This window comes from Lithobates pipiens, unplaced genomic scaffold (genome assembly GCF_037356315.1).
Source record: "Lithobates pipiens isolate NorthernLeopardFrog02 unplaced genomic scaffold, aLitPip1_a1.2 Scaffold_25, whole genome shotgun sequence".
Lineage (NCBI taxonomy): Eukaryota > Metazoa > Chordata > Amphibia > Anura > Ranidae > Lithobates > Lithobates pipiens.
The window spans coordinates 30,887,959-30,902,361 of record NW_027507787.1 but is presented as its reverse complement, the minus strand read 5'-3'; the positions used below and the strand labels follow the sequence as shown (position 1 = coordinate 30,902,361).

General features: G+C 44.0%; 1 protein-coding gene across 2 annotated transcripts in view; it reads right to left on the bottom strand.

Moving 5' to 3' along the window:
- Positions 1 to 7: 7 nt before the first annotated feature.
- RPP30 (ribonuclease P/MRP subunit p30) overlaps positions 8 to 14,403 on the bottom strand; it is a 52,037-nt gene continuing 37,641 nt past the window's right edge. The window contains exons 11-12 of one of the 2 annotated variants that reach the window (XM_077454211.1): positions 10,765 to 10,882; positions 8 to 493 (exon numbers count right to left, since the gene is read on the bottom strand). In XM_077454211.1, coding sequence (XP_077310337.1) covers positions 10,786 to 10,882 — 97 coding nt within the window. In that variant the 3' untranslated portion in view covers positions 8 to 493; positions 10,765 to 10,785. The remainder of the gene's footprint in view (positions 494 to 10,764; positions 10,883 to 14,403) is intronic. The other variant, XM_077454210.1, reaches the window with a different exon arrangement.

Genomic DNA, 14,403 nt, shown 5'->3' with positions numbered 1-14,403 from the left:
AACAGGATTTTGAAAAAAAAAAAAGGATTTAACATTGATATTACAACAGAAATAATACAAATATCAAATATTCCATTATTGTTTTATGGTTTCAGAAGAAAAAAAAAAAAGATCTATTCTGTACAAATGTTCAACAATAAACTCGTTAAACTATTCGGAACTTCTCAGCTGTCTTTCTTTAAACAATTACACTTCGTATCTGCCAGAAAATATATGTCCCAATGAAAAAAAATAAAAAATTCAAAGAGGAAGACTATGAAAGCTTAAGGTCTACTTTCACCCTTTGTTAAAAAAATAAATAAAATGTGCATTTATTATTTTTTTTTTTACACCTTAAAATGAGGTGATCTTAACACAGTGGAAACCACACACACACATAAATATTATTCCTTTTTAGCTTTTTTGGAAACTGGCTCTTCTGCTGATCTTTCATCTTCTACTATTTGAGGTTTCTTCATTGTGTATGTAATGCCAAAAGCAGTCTTCCTAGTCTCTGCAGTTAAAAAAAAAATAATAATAATTAGACAAGCCGTGTACTGTGCCTACTAGGTTGAAACATCTTTATGAAAATTTAGTACAGCAGAGTACTAGAAAATAAAGGAAAAAATCCCCATAACTGAATAAAATATCTCCTCCTCATCTGTTTGTGACATAGTCCCTACAGGCTATAGTTATATCTCTCTCATTAACAGAAAGATCAGCTTTTACCTGGGGCAGTGCAACTTAACGGTGACCATATACCTGTAAGCACAGGGTCATCACATGACCACTTTTTCTATTTGTGACCCAATTTAAAAGGTCCATATGAGTACTATACGTTTGTTTAAATTAGACATATATGTCTAAATCTCCCTACATCTACCTTCCTGAAGTTAAGTTAAAGAGAATCAGGACAAGTGGTCTGATCTTTATATGAATGATCAAGCAGTAGGGTACATTCCAGGAAAATTAGAAAACTGCCTAAGAAGCCACAGTCTACCTGCCAAGTATTTCATTTTCAGTAGCTAATTTTTCGCATGAGTCCCCCTGTCAGAGCACAAAGATACAGAAGGAGAGATCGTTGCTTAGTTAGTACAGTGATCTCTCAGTTGTTTTTTTCCTTCAGTCCGCAGGATTGAAAGAAAAAAAAAAAACCTGAATGTGTGTACCGGGCATATAACTACTATATTTGCTGCTTAGAGCATTAATACTTGCATACAGAAGAATAGAATAATAAAACAAAGGTTAACCTGAAACCAAATGAACTCTCACCAATATAGTCAAAGACCAATCTTGTATTTTCGCAAACAGAACATTATCCCCAACAAACCTATTAACCATAAACGTCCCCAGGAGAATTATACCACACATCTGTTGGGACTCCCAACAATAAAGCCTAACCATTTTGACTATAAGCTGGGGAAACATAACATAACACTCCCATAAGAAGGCTATTGGCAGCCAACTGAAAAATAGGATTTTTATACCAGCTTACCTGTAAAATCCTTTTCTTGGAGTACATCATGGGACACAGAGCAGCATAGTAATTACTATGTGGGTTATAGGCCACCTTCAGGTGATGGACACTGGCACACCCTAAACAGGAAGTTGCCTCCCTATATAACGCCTCCTCCTACCAGGAGCACCTCAGGTTTTGTAGCAAAGCAATATACATATAACCCAGAAGAAGAGGGGTGGGACCCACTGTGTCCCATGATGTACTCCAAGAAAAGAATTTTACAGGTAAGCTGTTATAAAAATCCTATTTTCTTTATCGTACACCTTGGGACACAGGAGCAGCATAGTAATTATTATGTGGGACCTATACTGCTGCCTGCAGCACACACCGCCCAAAAGGCGACATCCTCATGCTCCTTTTTTACATCGACTTGACAAAATCTGGTGAATGTATGGACTGCAGACAAAGTTGTGGCCTTGCCGGTCTGAGCCATGGAGAGTTAGTGATGCACTGCCCTAGAAGCAATAACTGCTCTAGTAGAGTGCACTTTGACATGAAAAAGGTGAAATCTTACCTTTTAACCATTAGGTCTGAATTATAAGTTGACAAATCCACTCAGCAATAGTGGATTTCAATGCTGCCTGTCCCTTCCTAGGACCCTCTGGCAGCATAATAAAACATCAGTTTTTCTGACCTGAGCAGTCCTCTTTAAATAGACCTTAACCACTCTCACTACATCAAGACAATGTAGTGAGTTCTCTACCCTAGAACCTAGTTTTAGGGAAAAAAACTATGGAAGGACAATATCTTGGTTTAGGTGAAAACCTAAAACCACCTTAATACTTAAATATGGCTTCTTTACAGGAAAGAGCAGCCAACTCAGATACCCTTTTGCAGAGGGTATAGCAACAGGAAACACGATTTCCCTTGTCAGAAGGACCAAGGGAGTAGTATGCTGTAACTGTTCAAAGGGCTGTTCAAGTCCCAAGGGTTCAAGGGTGGTCTAAATGGCGGAATAAGCCGCATTACCCCTTATATAAAAACCCTAAACCAAAAAATGCAAAGCAAGCGCTCTTTGAAAAAAAAAGAAAGACAGATAAAGCCGAGACTTGCCCTTTAATAGTACGCAAGGCCAGCTTCATTTGTAGTTGTAGGAAAAAACAAGTATTCTACCCATGTTAAATTTCCGAGGGTGCCAACCCATGGATTCACACCAGGAAACATAAGCCCTCCAGAGTCTATAACATATGACTCTGGAAGCTGACTTTATCAATGAAGGTAGAAATCACTGACCCTGAGAGACTACGTCTCTTCAGAATGTGGGCTTCAATAGCCAAACCATCAAACCTAGAGTTTGTAAGGTAGCATGAATATCGGCCCCTGTGAGAGTAGGTCTGGCCGTAGTGGAAGGGACCATGGAGCCTCTACTGCCTTCTTTACAATTTCTGCATACCAGGACCTTCTAGGCCATGCTGGGGTTACAAGAATTACTGGCTCTCTTTCCAGCTTGATCCTGCAAAGAAGCCGTGGCAGCAACTGAATAAGGAAAAAAAACGCATCTGTCTCGCATGCGAGTGGATCACTTGTCCTTGATATAAAGTTGACCAACTACATGTTGAACCTGGATGCCAAAAGATCTACATCCGGGATCCCCCATCTTGGGCATATAGCCAGAAAGATTTTAGGGTGAAGGGACCACTCCAGTGGGAACAACTGCTGTCGACTCACATCGTCCACCTGCCAAATCTTTACTCCCAGAATGAAGACTGCCGATAGGCAGGGGAACATCCTTTTCCGCCCAAGATAGAATATGGTCCACCACTCCCTGAGCTGTGTAACCCTTAGTGCCCCCTTGGCGATTGCTATAGCCCACAGCTTGCGGCATTGTTGGATTGGAACCTGACAGGACAATCCAGTGACCTAAATGTTCAGGACTTCAGAGCAAGACATGCTGCCCGAATCTCTAGGATGTTGATGGGCAAGGCTTTTTCGGTTCTGGTTGTCTTTTCCAGTACTGCTCCTCAACCTGAAAGGTTGGCATCTGTCGTTATCACTTTCCAGGTAACTGGTATGAAGGTTTTTCCCTTCTGCAGATTCCCAGATACCGAGCCTCAACTGAGGCTCTGGGACACCTTTGGGGACAGCCATATTGGCAAATCTAGAGCTTGAACTGTTTTATTCTAAGCAGACAGGTTACTGTTTTGCAACAATCTCAAATGGAACTGGGCATAGGAAACCGCTTCGAATGAAGCCACCATGTTTCCTAACAACCTCATGCAATGGCGAATGGAAGGATATCTTTTCGGCCTGACCATCTGCACCAGCTCTCTTATGGTGTTGAACTTTTCCTGAGGCAAGAACACCTATTTCTAGGCTGGGTCTATGATCAGACCAAAGCACCCCAGCCTTTTCAGCGGTTTTAAGGAAGTCTTCTCTGGTTTGAGCATTCAACCCAGATTTTTCAGGTACTTGATTGTAATGCGCACGCTTTGCTCCAAACGAGCCACCGACTGGTCTATTAGCAACATATCATCTAGGTATGCCCAGACTGTTATGCCCTGTGCCCCTAACCTAGCTAGAGGTGGGGCCAGAACTCTTGTAAACACCCGGGGTGCTGTAGCTAGCCTGAAGGGCAAGGCTACAGACTGAAAATGCTGCTGTTCTACCTTGAACCACAGAAACTCTTGGTGAGAGGGAAATATATGGACATGCAGAAATGCATCCCTGATGTCGATAGACGCCAGACGTTCTCCTCCTTTGTAGGATAGAAACCACTGACATGATCGACGCAATGCAAAAGGAGTGGATCTTCAGTAACGGATTTAGATTCTTTAGATCTAGAATGGGTCTGACATAGCCATTCGGTTTTGGTATCGAAAAGAGGTTTGAATAAAACCCCAAATCTTGCTCTTCTGTGGGGATTTGTATGATCACCCCCTGAGCCAGAAATTGGTCTAGTGCCCGAAACAGAGATTGCCTTTTCCCTGGATCTTTGGGAACGTTTGACCTCAGAAAAACGAGCCAGTGAAAACTCCCGGAATTCTAGTTTGTACCCTAGAGACATCGTGGAGGTGACCCATCTGTCCTGAATTTCCTCTCACCAGACTGAGTATTGAAGAAGTCTTCCCCCCCCCCCCTCCACTCTGGTGAGGGAGGACGTCCCTTCATAACGAGTCTTTAGAATTCTGCTTTGCAGGTTACTGCCCCAGGACTTCTTTTGTGCCTGGACCTGACCCTGAGATTTTCCTCTAGAGTCTGACGGTGGAGGCCGTGGCCACTGCATAGAGGTGGATGCCCCTGGCACAGGAGAAAGAGTCTGCTTAAATGAAGGGCGTGTATTCTGGCAAAAGAGTACTTTCCCACTGAAAATCATTTGGATGCATTTGTCAAAATCATCTCCAAATAGTCAATCTTCATGAAAGGAAAACCAGTCAGGACCTTTTTGCATGGTGCTCCGGCTGACCACTTTTTTAACCACAAGATTCTACGCACGTGTAGTAGCACAAGTGAAAGGCGGGGCGCCTGGAGAATAGAATCTTTAATTGGTGTCTAAGGCAAACATAATGCTCTAAATAGTTCAGCTAAATCCTGGGCTTGCTGTACAGGAACCTCTTTAAGGGCCTGTCTAAACTGGTCCTTTAGGGATTGACAGATGCCTATTGCAGCGACTGCGGAATGAGTAACCACACCTGCTAAAGACAAATAGGATTTTAACAAGAATTTCCAACCTTTTTTTTGTTGGATCCTTAAGCATTTGTGCATTGTCTACTGGACAAGTTAGACTTTAATACACACTGGAAATCGCAGCGTAAACTGCTGGTATATTCAATTTTTTTGGTGAATTTCTCCTCCATGGGATAGAGAACTGAGAATCTCTTTGGAGGGAGAAAATGCTTATCCGGGTGATCCCATTCAGCATAAATAAGCTGTTCTAGTAATGCATGGACAGAAAACACATACAAAGGCTGTGAAGGTTTTAAGGAACCCAAGGAAGAAACCAAACTTTCAGCTGACTCCATTAGGGGTAGCATGAAAGGGAATGAATCATCTCCGTAAGAGACTGTACAAGGAATTTCTCAGATTGCGAGGCAGAAAAGGGTTCATCTACCGTTGTTTCCTCCGCAGAGGAGTAATCGGTTTGTCTTTCCTCCTGATAACACCTCATCCTCTACCCACGATCCCCTTGCAAAGGGTCTAAGGTTGGGGAGGGGGATCTAACACGCTTCCTATCCATTTGGATGGAGGATGCGATTAAAGCCACTAATCTTCCCTGTAGGCCCTACAGGGTGGAGGAAAAGGCATCTTCAGTCACGTATACAGGGGATGAGATGTGAGAAGCAGCTGCACCACCAATTTGTTCCAGTGACTCACCCTGGCTTGCCCCAACTGGTATTTCAGGTGAGGATGCAGTGTGGAGGCACGGCTGGAGTTCCCAGCGCCTGGGGGTGAAATCTTTGGTACCTTTTTTGAGGTTTTTTGTGTTGTCTTTTGGCAGACATAGTCCAAAGCACAAAAAGCAGAGGAACGATTTAAATGCACAAATCACTGAACATAGTCTGACAGTATAACGCCGCTATACAAGTTCAGTGTAGTGCTGGAAAAAAATAAAAAAATAAATAAAATGTCCTTCCATATTAGGAATGCCCGCTTTTGCACCCTTACATGCACCACCGCTCCTGTGTCCCAAGTTTAGCCAGCTTGCTTTCTACTTTCTGCACAGCCGAGGAGAGACAGCTCCAAGTAATATCTCCTTCCTGAGCTTGCTTGTCCCACACACAGCGTTGCCCCCTCCGTACAACCCTCCCCACCCCCCCGTTTGAATTTTCAAGTGTTCCTGCTTGTGGTGCGGCCTTCGAGAACCGCAGGCCCATCACGAAGGGGGGTATAGGCAGAGCCCAAAGACAGCTGGCAGAGAAACTACTGGAGCTGAAACCGGGACCTTCGGTATTACAAGTGGTGCCACGACAATTTTTGATCCCTAACCCCCCCATGGTCCCACCGGCAGATGGCAGATCTCTTACCTGCAAGAGGAGTCCCCACTGTGGAAGCTGCTGCTGCTGCTGCTTCCACACACGGTCTGACACTGACCTGAAGTGAAGACAATAGATAAGGTATGTGCATATACTCCCTCTAGTGGAGGATTTAACCACTTAAGGACCGCCGCATGGCAATGTACGTCGGTGCAATGGCACCGACAGGCACAAGCACGTGCTCGCCTTCCAGCGGGTGGGGGGTCCGATCGGACCCCCTCCCGCTGGATGCGGTGGTCCATTTCGCTGCAGGAGCGATCCGGGATGAGGGGGATGGCCGTTGGTTTCTGGCCATCCCCTCTCGATCGCTCCTGGCGAATGAGAAGCTTCCCCCACCTGTGTATAGTAAACACAGGCAGGGAGGAAGTGATGTCATTCTCCTCGGGGCGGACTTATTGACCGGACTACGAGGAGAACACTGAAAAGTAAGTGTGCACCAACACTACACTGACATGTAGGCACACATAGGCACACAAAGTGTCACTGGTGCCGCTAAGTAGCTAGTTATTTTTTTAGGTTCACCGCCAGGTTTTTATAGTGCTAGGTACCCCCATATACTACCCAATAATGGTTTTAACCCACTGATTGCCCCTAGTTAACCCTTTCACCAGCGATCACCGTATAAGTGTCACTGGTGACGCTGGTTAGCCAGTTAGTTATTTAGGTTCCCCGTCAGGTTTTTATATAGCGCCAGGGACCCCCATATACTACCTATTAAAAATTTGAACCCCCTGATTGCCCCTAGTTAACCCTTTCACCAGTGATCACCATATAAGTGTTACGAGTGACTCTGGTTAGTTAGTTTGCTTTTTATAGCATCAGGGCACCCACCATTTATTACCCAATAAAGGTTTAACCCCCTGATCACCCGGCGGGTGATATCAATTAGGTTTTAGGGTCAGGGTCTGCGTCACCCCAGGCAGCGCTAGGTTAGTGCCAGTACCGCTAACACCCACACGCAAAGCATACACCTCCCGTAGTGGTATAGAATCTGAACAGATCAATATCTGACTGATCAGATCTATACTAGCGTCCCCAGCAGTTTAGGGTTCCAAAAAAATGCATTGTTAGCAGGATCAGCCCAGATACCTGCTAGCGCCTGCATTTTGCCCCTCCGCCCAGTCCACCCAAGTGCAGTATCGATCGATAACTGTCAGTTACAAAACACAAACACATAACTGCAGCGTTCGCAGAGTCAGGCCTGATCCCTGCGATCACTAACAGTTTTTTTTGGTAGCGTTTTATATTTAAATCCTGAAGGCAGTGCTTGGTTTTCGGGGTCCCGTACGTGGCTAGGCTCCCAAAAAGTCCCCCACATGTGGTATCCCCTTACTCGGAAGAAGCAGCAGAATTTATTTTGGGGTGTAATTTCACTTATGCCCATAGCATGTGTGAGCAATATATAATTTAGTGACAACTTTGTGCAAAAAAAAAAATTTGTAATATTCCTGCAACTTGTGGCAAAATATCAAATATTTCATGGACTAAACAGGTCTCTCAGTAAATAGCTTGGGGTGTCTACTTTCCAAAATGGGGTCATTTGGGGGGGGTGTTGTGCTATTTTGGCATTTTATGGCCTTTAAAAACTGGTGAGGAGTGAAATCAAAAATTTGCACCCTTAGAAATCCTGAAGGCAGTGATTGGTTTTCGGGGTGCCGTACGCGACTAGACTCCCAAAAAGTCCCACATATGTGGTATCCTCATACTCAGGAGAAGCAGCAGAATATATTTTGGGGTGCAATTCCACATATAACTATGGCATGTGTGAGCAATATATCATTTAGTGACAACTTTTTGTAAACTTCTTTTTTGTGTCATTATTCAATCACTTGGGACAAAAAAAAAAAAAATTCAATGGGCTCAACATGCCCCTCAGCAATTTCCTTGGGGTGTCTACTTTCCAAAATGGGGTCATTTGGAGGGGGGGGGGGGTTTGTACTGCCCTGCCATTTTAGCACCTCAAGAAATGAGATAGGCAGTCATAAATTAAAAGCTGTGTAAATTCCAGAAAATTTACTGTAGTTTGTAGACGCTATAACTTTTGCGCAAACCAATAAATATACGCTTATTGACATTTTTTTTACTAAAGACATGTGGCTGAATAAATTTTGCCCTAAATGTATGACTAAAATTGAGTTTATTCGATTTTTCTTATAACAAAAAGTAGAAAATATATTTTTTTCTCGAAATTTTCTGTCTTTTTCCATTTATATCGCAAAAAACAAAAATCGCAGAGGCAATCAAATACCATCAAAGGAAAGCTCTATTTGTGGGAAGAAAAGGACGCAAATTTTGTTTGGGTACAACATTGCATGACCACGCAATTACCAGTTAAAGCAGTGCGGTGCGAAATTGTAAAAAGACCTCTGGTCCTTAGGCTGACAATTGGTCCGGGGCTGAAGTGGTTAAGGCAGGACAACATTTTTTCCCTAAGGAAGAAAAATCATAGGTGGACTTTTTTTTTTAGTTCCTATGCTTCTTCCCTTGCTTAGCCTCGCCGCAGGATTCTGCTGAATTAGCAGACAGATCCAACCTTTATCCATCATGGCGGGCTGCGTTTAGCAAACTTTCAAGGACCAGGTCCCTTTTTAATCGGGGTTCCACTCCCTTGGACCTGTATAGCACCCCTCAGGAAAAACTTTAGGTAATGTGAGTATGACCAAAAAGCCCTGGGTCCCAGGGTCCAGCCCACAAAGAGGCGTTACAGGCAAAACCTCGTGCTTCGTATATGAGGCCAGTGTACCATCCAACTTGGCCCCAGTGGCACTTTGGATGGATCTGGTCTGTGAAGGCTATTTAAACCCAGCATGGATCCCTTCTGGAGCTCCTCAGAGCACATCTTCACTCGTGACCAACACCTTAGACACTGGCGAAAAAACTGAGGTACTTGGTAGGAGAAGGGGTTATATAGGGAGGCAACTTCCCGTTTAGGGTGTGCCAGTGTCCATCACCTGAAGGTGGCCTATAACCCACATAGTAATTAATATGCTGCTCTGTGTCCCACGATGTACGATAAATAAACTTGTCAAACAGATCCCCTATAGCAGGCATCGCTAAATAGCGGTCCGCTGTCCGGTTCCATCCCCAGTAGCCATACTACCCAGTTCGCAGCCTCGCCAAATAGTTGCCGATGTGTTCTCACCCCACCGCAGCTCGCCTGCCTACTACTGCTATGTTCACAGCATAGCATAATATCCCTGTTCTGCCCCTCTCCACACTCTGCCTGTCTAATTCATACAAGCTGTGAAGCACAGCTGCTCTGGAGAAAGGGTGGGACTTTTTAAGTTAAGAAGCGGGTGATTGGTTGTTATGCAGTGGGACAGTCCCAACAATCACTCACCTTTAACATGAAAAGTCCTACCCGTTGTCCAGAGCGGCTTTGATTTCTGTCTTGTATGAATAGGTAAGGCTCTGTGGGGAGGGGGGGGGAGTGCTGTGCAAGACCGGAAGTCTATCAGGGGGGGGTCAATCTGTGATTGGGGGAGCAGTCTGTGATGGGGTCACTCTGTAACGGGGGGGTCAGTCTGTGATGGGTCGGTCTGGGATGCGCACGGGAGGCTGCGATGTGGAGGATAACATGTGGAGTCAGAGCACCAATATGACACTCAGAAAAAATTTCTGACTGGACCGAATTTGCATTCACTACCCCTGCCCTATAGTGTGTTAGCGAAGGAAAGGGTCTAGTGACGTAGTTAAAGATAATTGTAAACAATTGTAAACGATCTGAAACACGTGTAACTATAGTTACTTGGACAGCCATTTGAAAAAGGTTCTCCTATGATCAAATTCAAGTAATTGTCCCGTTCCAAGCCATCTCTTTAGATAAACTCAACATTTGCAGGTCAGACTGCCAAATCCTAGAACTTCAGGTCATATCTGAATTTCCAAAATGATGGTGTTACAAAGAAAACAAAATGGTCTAAAAAAGCTGATTATTTGTTATAGCTATATGCTTTTACATGATGCAAAGAAGAGAAGGATATGGCTTTTCAAACCTGGTTAATGGTGGTACAATCTGCTAAGTATGTTTGGAAGCGACACACCTCTCTTTGCCAAGTATTCATGAAAGACTAAATCAAGTTGGTTTTGGGAATATTTAACTTTTAATTAACAGATTTCAAGTTAAACCCCCTGTATAAAAACAATTCTACTACTTTTCTCTCTTTTCTTTGTATTAGGCTTTACAGCTTTAATGCACAACAATTCAATACTGACACTCGTTAGCATATTGTATAGTGAATGTGCTAATTAATTGACTTGTGTGAAAAAAAAAAAAAAAAAGAAGGACGCCCTTACCTGTGATGAAAGAGGTCCTCTTTAGTATAGAGACTTACCGCCATGCAGTAGTGCAGATCGGCAATTGATAGACAGAGCAGCCTTTGCAGATCCTTCGGATAATCCAAACAGTAAACCTCTGATAATATGTTTAGTATTTCTAACACAGAATGAGATATACCTGAAAATACTAGTTCCAAATGTTTTCGTGAAATTTGATAAAAATCACTGGTATGTATGAGCAAATATAAATCGAAATCTCCCAAAAACATTTACCATTACATTATGGGACACAGTCATACTTGCACATTGATAATGCAGATATAATCACTAGTTAGTGTAGGACCACACAGTCATGGTGGCTTCATTAAAACTTTGTGGTTTAACCTCAGGCTTAACACAGTATGAAACCCAAAAGCAAACAATCATATTGCAGCTTACCAATTCTTACATGTGATGGCTGCATTAGTTTTGTTCTTTTTCGACTCTTATATTTTCATGTGGTGATCCTGCCAGCAAGTCTATTGCAAATACAAAACTTTCACACTGATAGGGGGTGCCTACAATAATCTGTTTCATTTATGTAAAACCTTTATCCAGTTTATATTTAAAGGGAAAAAAACGGTTACTGTAACTGCCTATAAAGTATGAGCTAAAGTTCAGCTTCAATTTGTTAGAGCAGTGGTCCCCAACCTTTTTGGCACCAGGGACCGGCTGCATGGAAGAAAATTGTGCCAAGGACCGGGGGTCACAGTTTTTCGCGGGCAATGGCTGGTGTTAGCGCTTCAATCAATACGGCACCATGCGTGATATGGTGTCAGGGTGATTGAAGTACATTATTTCTATTATTACATTGTAGTACTAAATGAAATAGTTCAACTCACCATAATGTAGAATCAGTGGGAGCCATGAGCGTGTCATTTGCCACTGTCACCTGCCACCAGATGTGGAATGTTACTTGCCATGCTGCCTGCTACAAGATGTGGATTGTCACTTTCCACATCACCTGCCACGCTGCCTGCCACAAGATGTGGATTGTCACTTGCCATGCCCCCTGCCACGTTGCCTGTCACCAGATGATGAATGTTACTTGCCACATCACCTGCCACCAGATGTGGATTGTCACTTGCCATGCCCCCTGCCACTTTGCCTACCACCAGATGTGGAATGTCACTTGCCACATCACCTGCCACGCTGCCTGCCACAAGATGTGGATTGTCACTTGCCACATCACCTGCCACCAGATGCAGAGTGAGTGGAGCGCCCCTGTGATATGTCAGGCAGACAGCTGAGGGGGTGAGCTACAAGTCCCAGCACACCCTACCTGTACTCCCACACACAGCTCATCTGTCACTGATGACATCACTTCTCTGTGGGATCGCCCCTCTGGATGGCAGGGTGTCTCCCTCCTCATGCTACAGCAGGTCTTACCTGGCAGAGGGAGGTGCTGAGACTCCTTCAGCTGGCACTCAGCCATTCTTGATTAGCTGTCCAGGGCGTGGGGAATCTGCGGCGCTGAACAGTTAATTTTCTCACCGTGAGAAGCCGCAGGAGAGCGGTAATGCGGGGCGGGCAGTGAGAGATGATGTCATCTCCCTGCTCCCCACCGCACCTCCGACACTGAGATAGAACAATGGCTGTGAGAAGAGCAGTGATGCGGGGGCGGAGAGAGATGATATCATCTCTGCTTGCCCGCCCGCTCGCTTCTTCTATTCAGTGTCCACCCAGCTCTCTTATGCCGGCAGCTGAGCATGTATCTTGCTGTCCACCCCCACCCACGGCCCTGCTGCAGAAGGGCCACGGCCCGGTAGTGGGCCGCGGACCGGGGGTTGACGACCCCTGTGTTAGAGTATCTAAATCTGGTAGTACATCCAACACGCCTCTACCCCCATACTAACAATGCTGCTGTCTGCAGCCTCTCCATCCAAAATGGGGGCACTCTAATACAGGAGGTGCGTTACTGGCCAGATCACAAAGCGAAAACAGAGGGGAGAAAAAAAAAAGCCAAAAAAACACGAATGCAGCCACCACATCTAATCATTGGTAATCTGCAATATATTACATTTTTAAGTTTTGGATTTAACCACTTGCCGCAAAATCACGTACCTGTACCATTTTTTTTTTTTTTTTTTTTTTAGAGCCAACGGCTGGCTTTCTTGTAATAGCAACCGCTGGCTGGACCTGAACAAAGCCAGAATCAGTTTTGATTGGGTCTTGGATGTAGAAACCCAGAAGCGGCATCACGCTACTTCCAGTTTACTCGGCAGTCAATGGCGCCAGTTTTAAAAAAATCCAAAGTACTCAAAAAGCAGATCTTGGCGTTTTGAATACTTTCAAGTGCAGAGGAGGGGGTTGGGGTCTTTAGGACTCCATATAACCTCCATAAAGAGTACTTGTCACTTGATTACTGTGTAAAAATTTAAATAAAACTTTTTTTAAAAGCGCCCCATCTCTTCGTGCTTGTGCGCCAAAGCAAATGCATACACAAGTCGCGCCCGCAAATGTAAACAGTGTTCAAACATGTGTGAGGTATCACTGTGATCGTTAGAGGAAGAGCAATAATTCTAGCCCAAGATCTCCTCTGTAACTCTAAACAGGTAACCGTCAATTTTTTTTAAAGTGCCTATAGAGATTTTTAGGTACCGTAGTGTGTGTCGCCATTCCACGAGCATGCACAATTTGAAAGTGTGATATGTTAGGTATCTATTTGCTCGGCCTAATATCTTTTACATTATATAGTTTTTTTTTTTTTATTCCCAAAAAATTGCGTTTGAAAGATCGCTGTGCAAATACAGTGCGACATAAAATATTGCAACCGCCATTTTATTCTCCAGGGTCTCAGCAAAAAAAAAAAAAATATATAGATTTTCTCTATACCTTACCTGTAAAATCCTTTTCTTGGAGTACATCACGGGACACAGAGCAGCTATAATGATGACTATGTGGGTTATATGCCACTTATAGATGAATGGACACTGGCAGATAGTCAAACAGGAAGTCATCCCCTATAGAACCCCTCCTACATAGGAAGTTCCTCAGTTTTGTAGCAAAGCAATTAATATCTCAAAAAAGATGGGAGGGACCTCTCTGTCCCGTAATGCAGTGGCCATCAACCCTGTCCTCGGCCCACTAACAGGCCAGGTTTCGTGTATTACCTTGGGGGAGATGAAGACTAGAATACTGCAATCACTGAGCAGCGAATTATATAACCTGTGATGTATTTCAGTTATCTAGCAAATCTGGCCTGTTAGTGGGCCTTGAGGACAGGGTTGATGACCACTGCCGTAATGTACTCCAAGAAAAGGATTTTACACATAAGCTGTAGGAAAAAAAAAAAAAATATAGGATTTTTGTACTCACCGTAAAATCCTTTTCTCTTTTGTTCATTGACGGACACAGCATCTTCATCTTGACCTTAGGGACGTCCCCAAGCAGTGTCAAAGAAATAAGGAGTGGGAACAGCAAGAAAATAACTCCACCCATAACAACCATAGCTACTCAACGGAGGAGTTGCAACCTTAAACAGCTGTCTGCAAAACCTTGCGGCCGAAGCAAGCATCTGAAGATGCACTCACATCAACCTTGATCAACGACTAGGTCGCCACCTTACACACCTGGAAAACAGACGCTTGATGTCGGAAAGCCCAAGAGGCATCAATT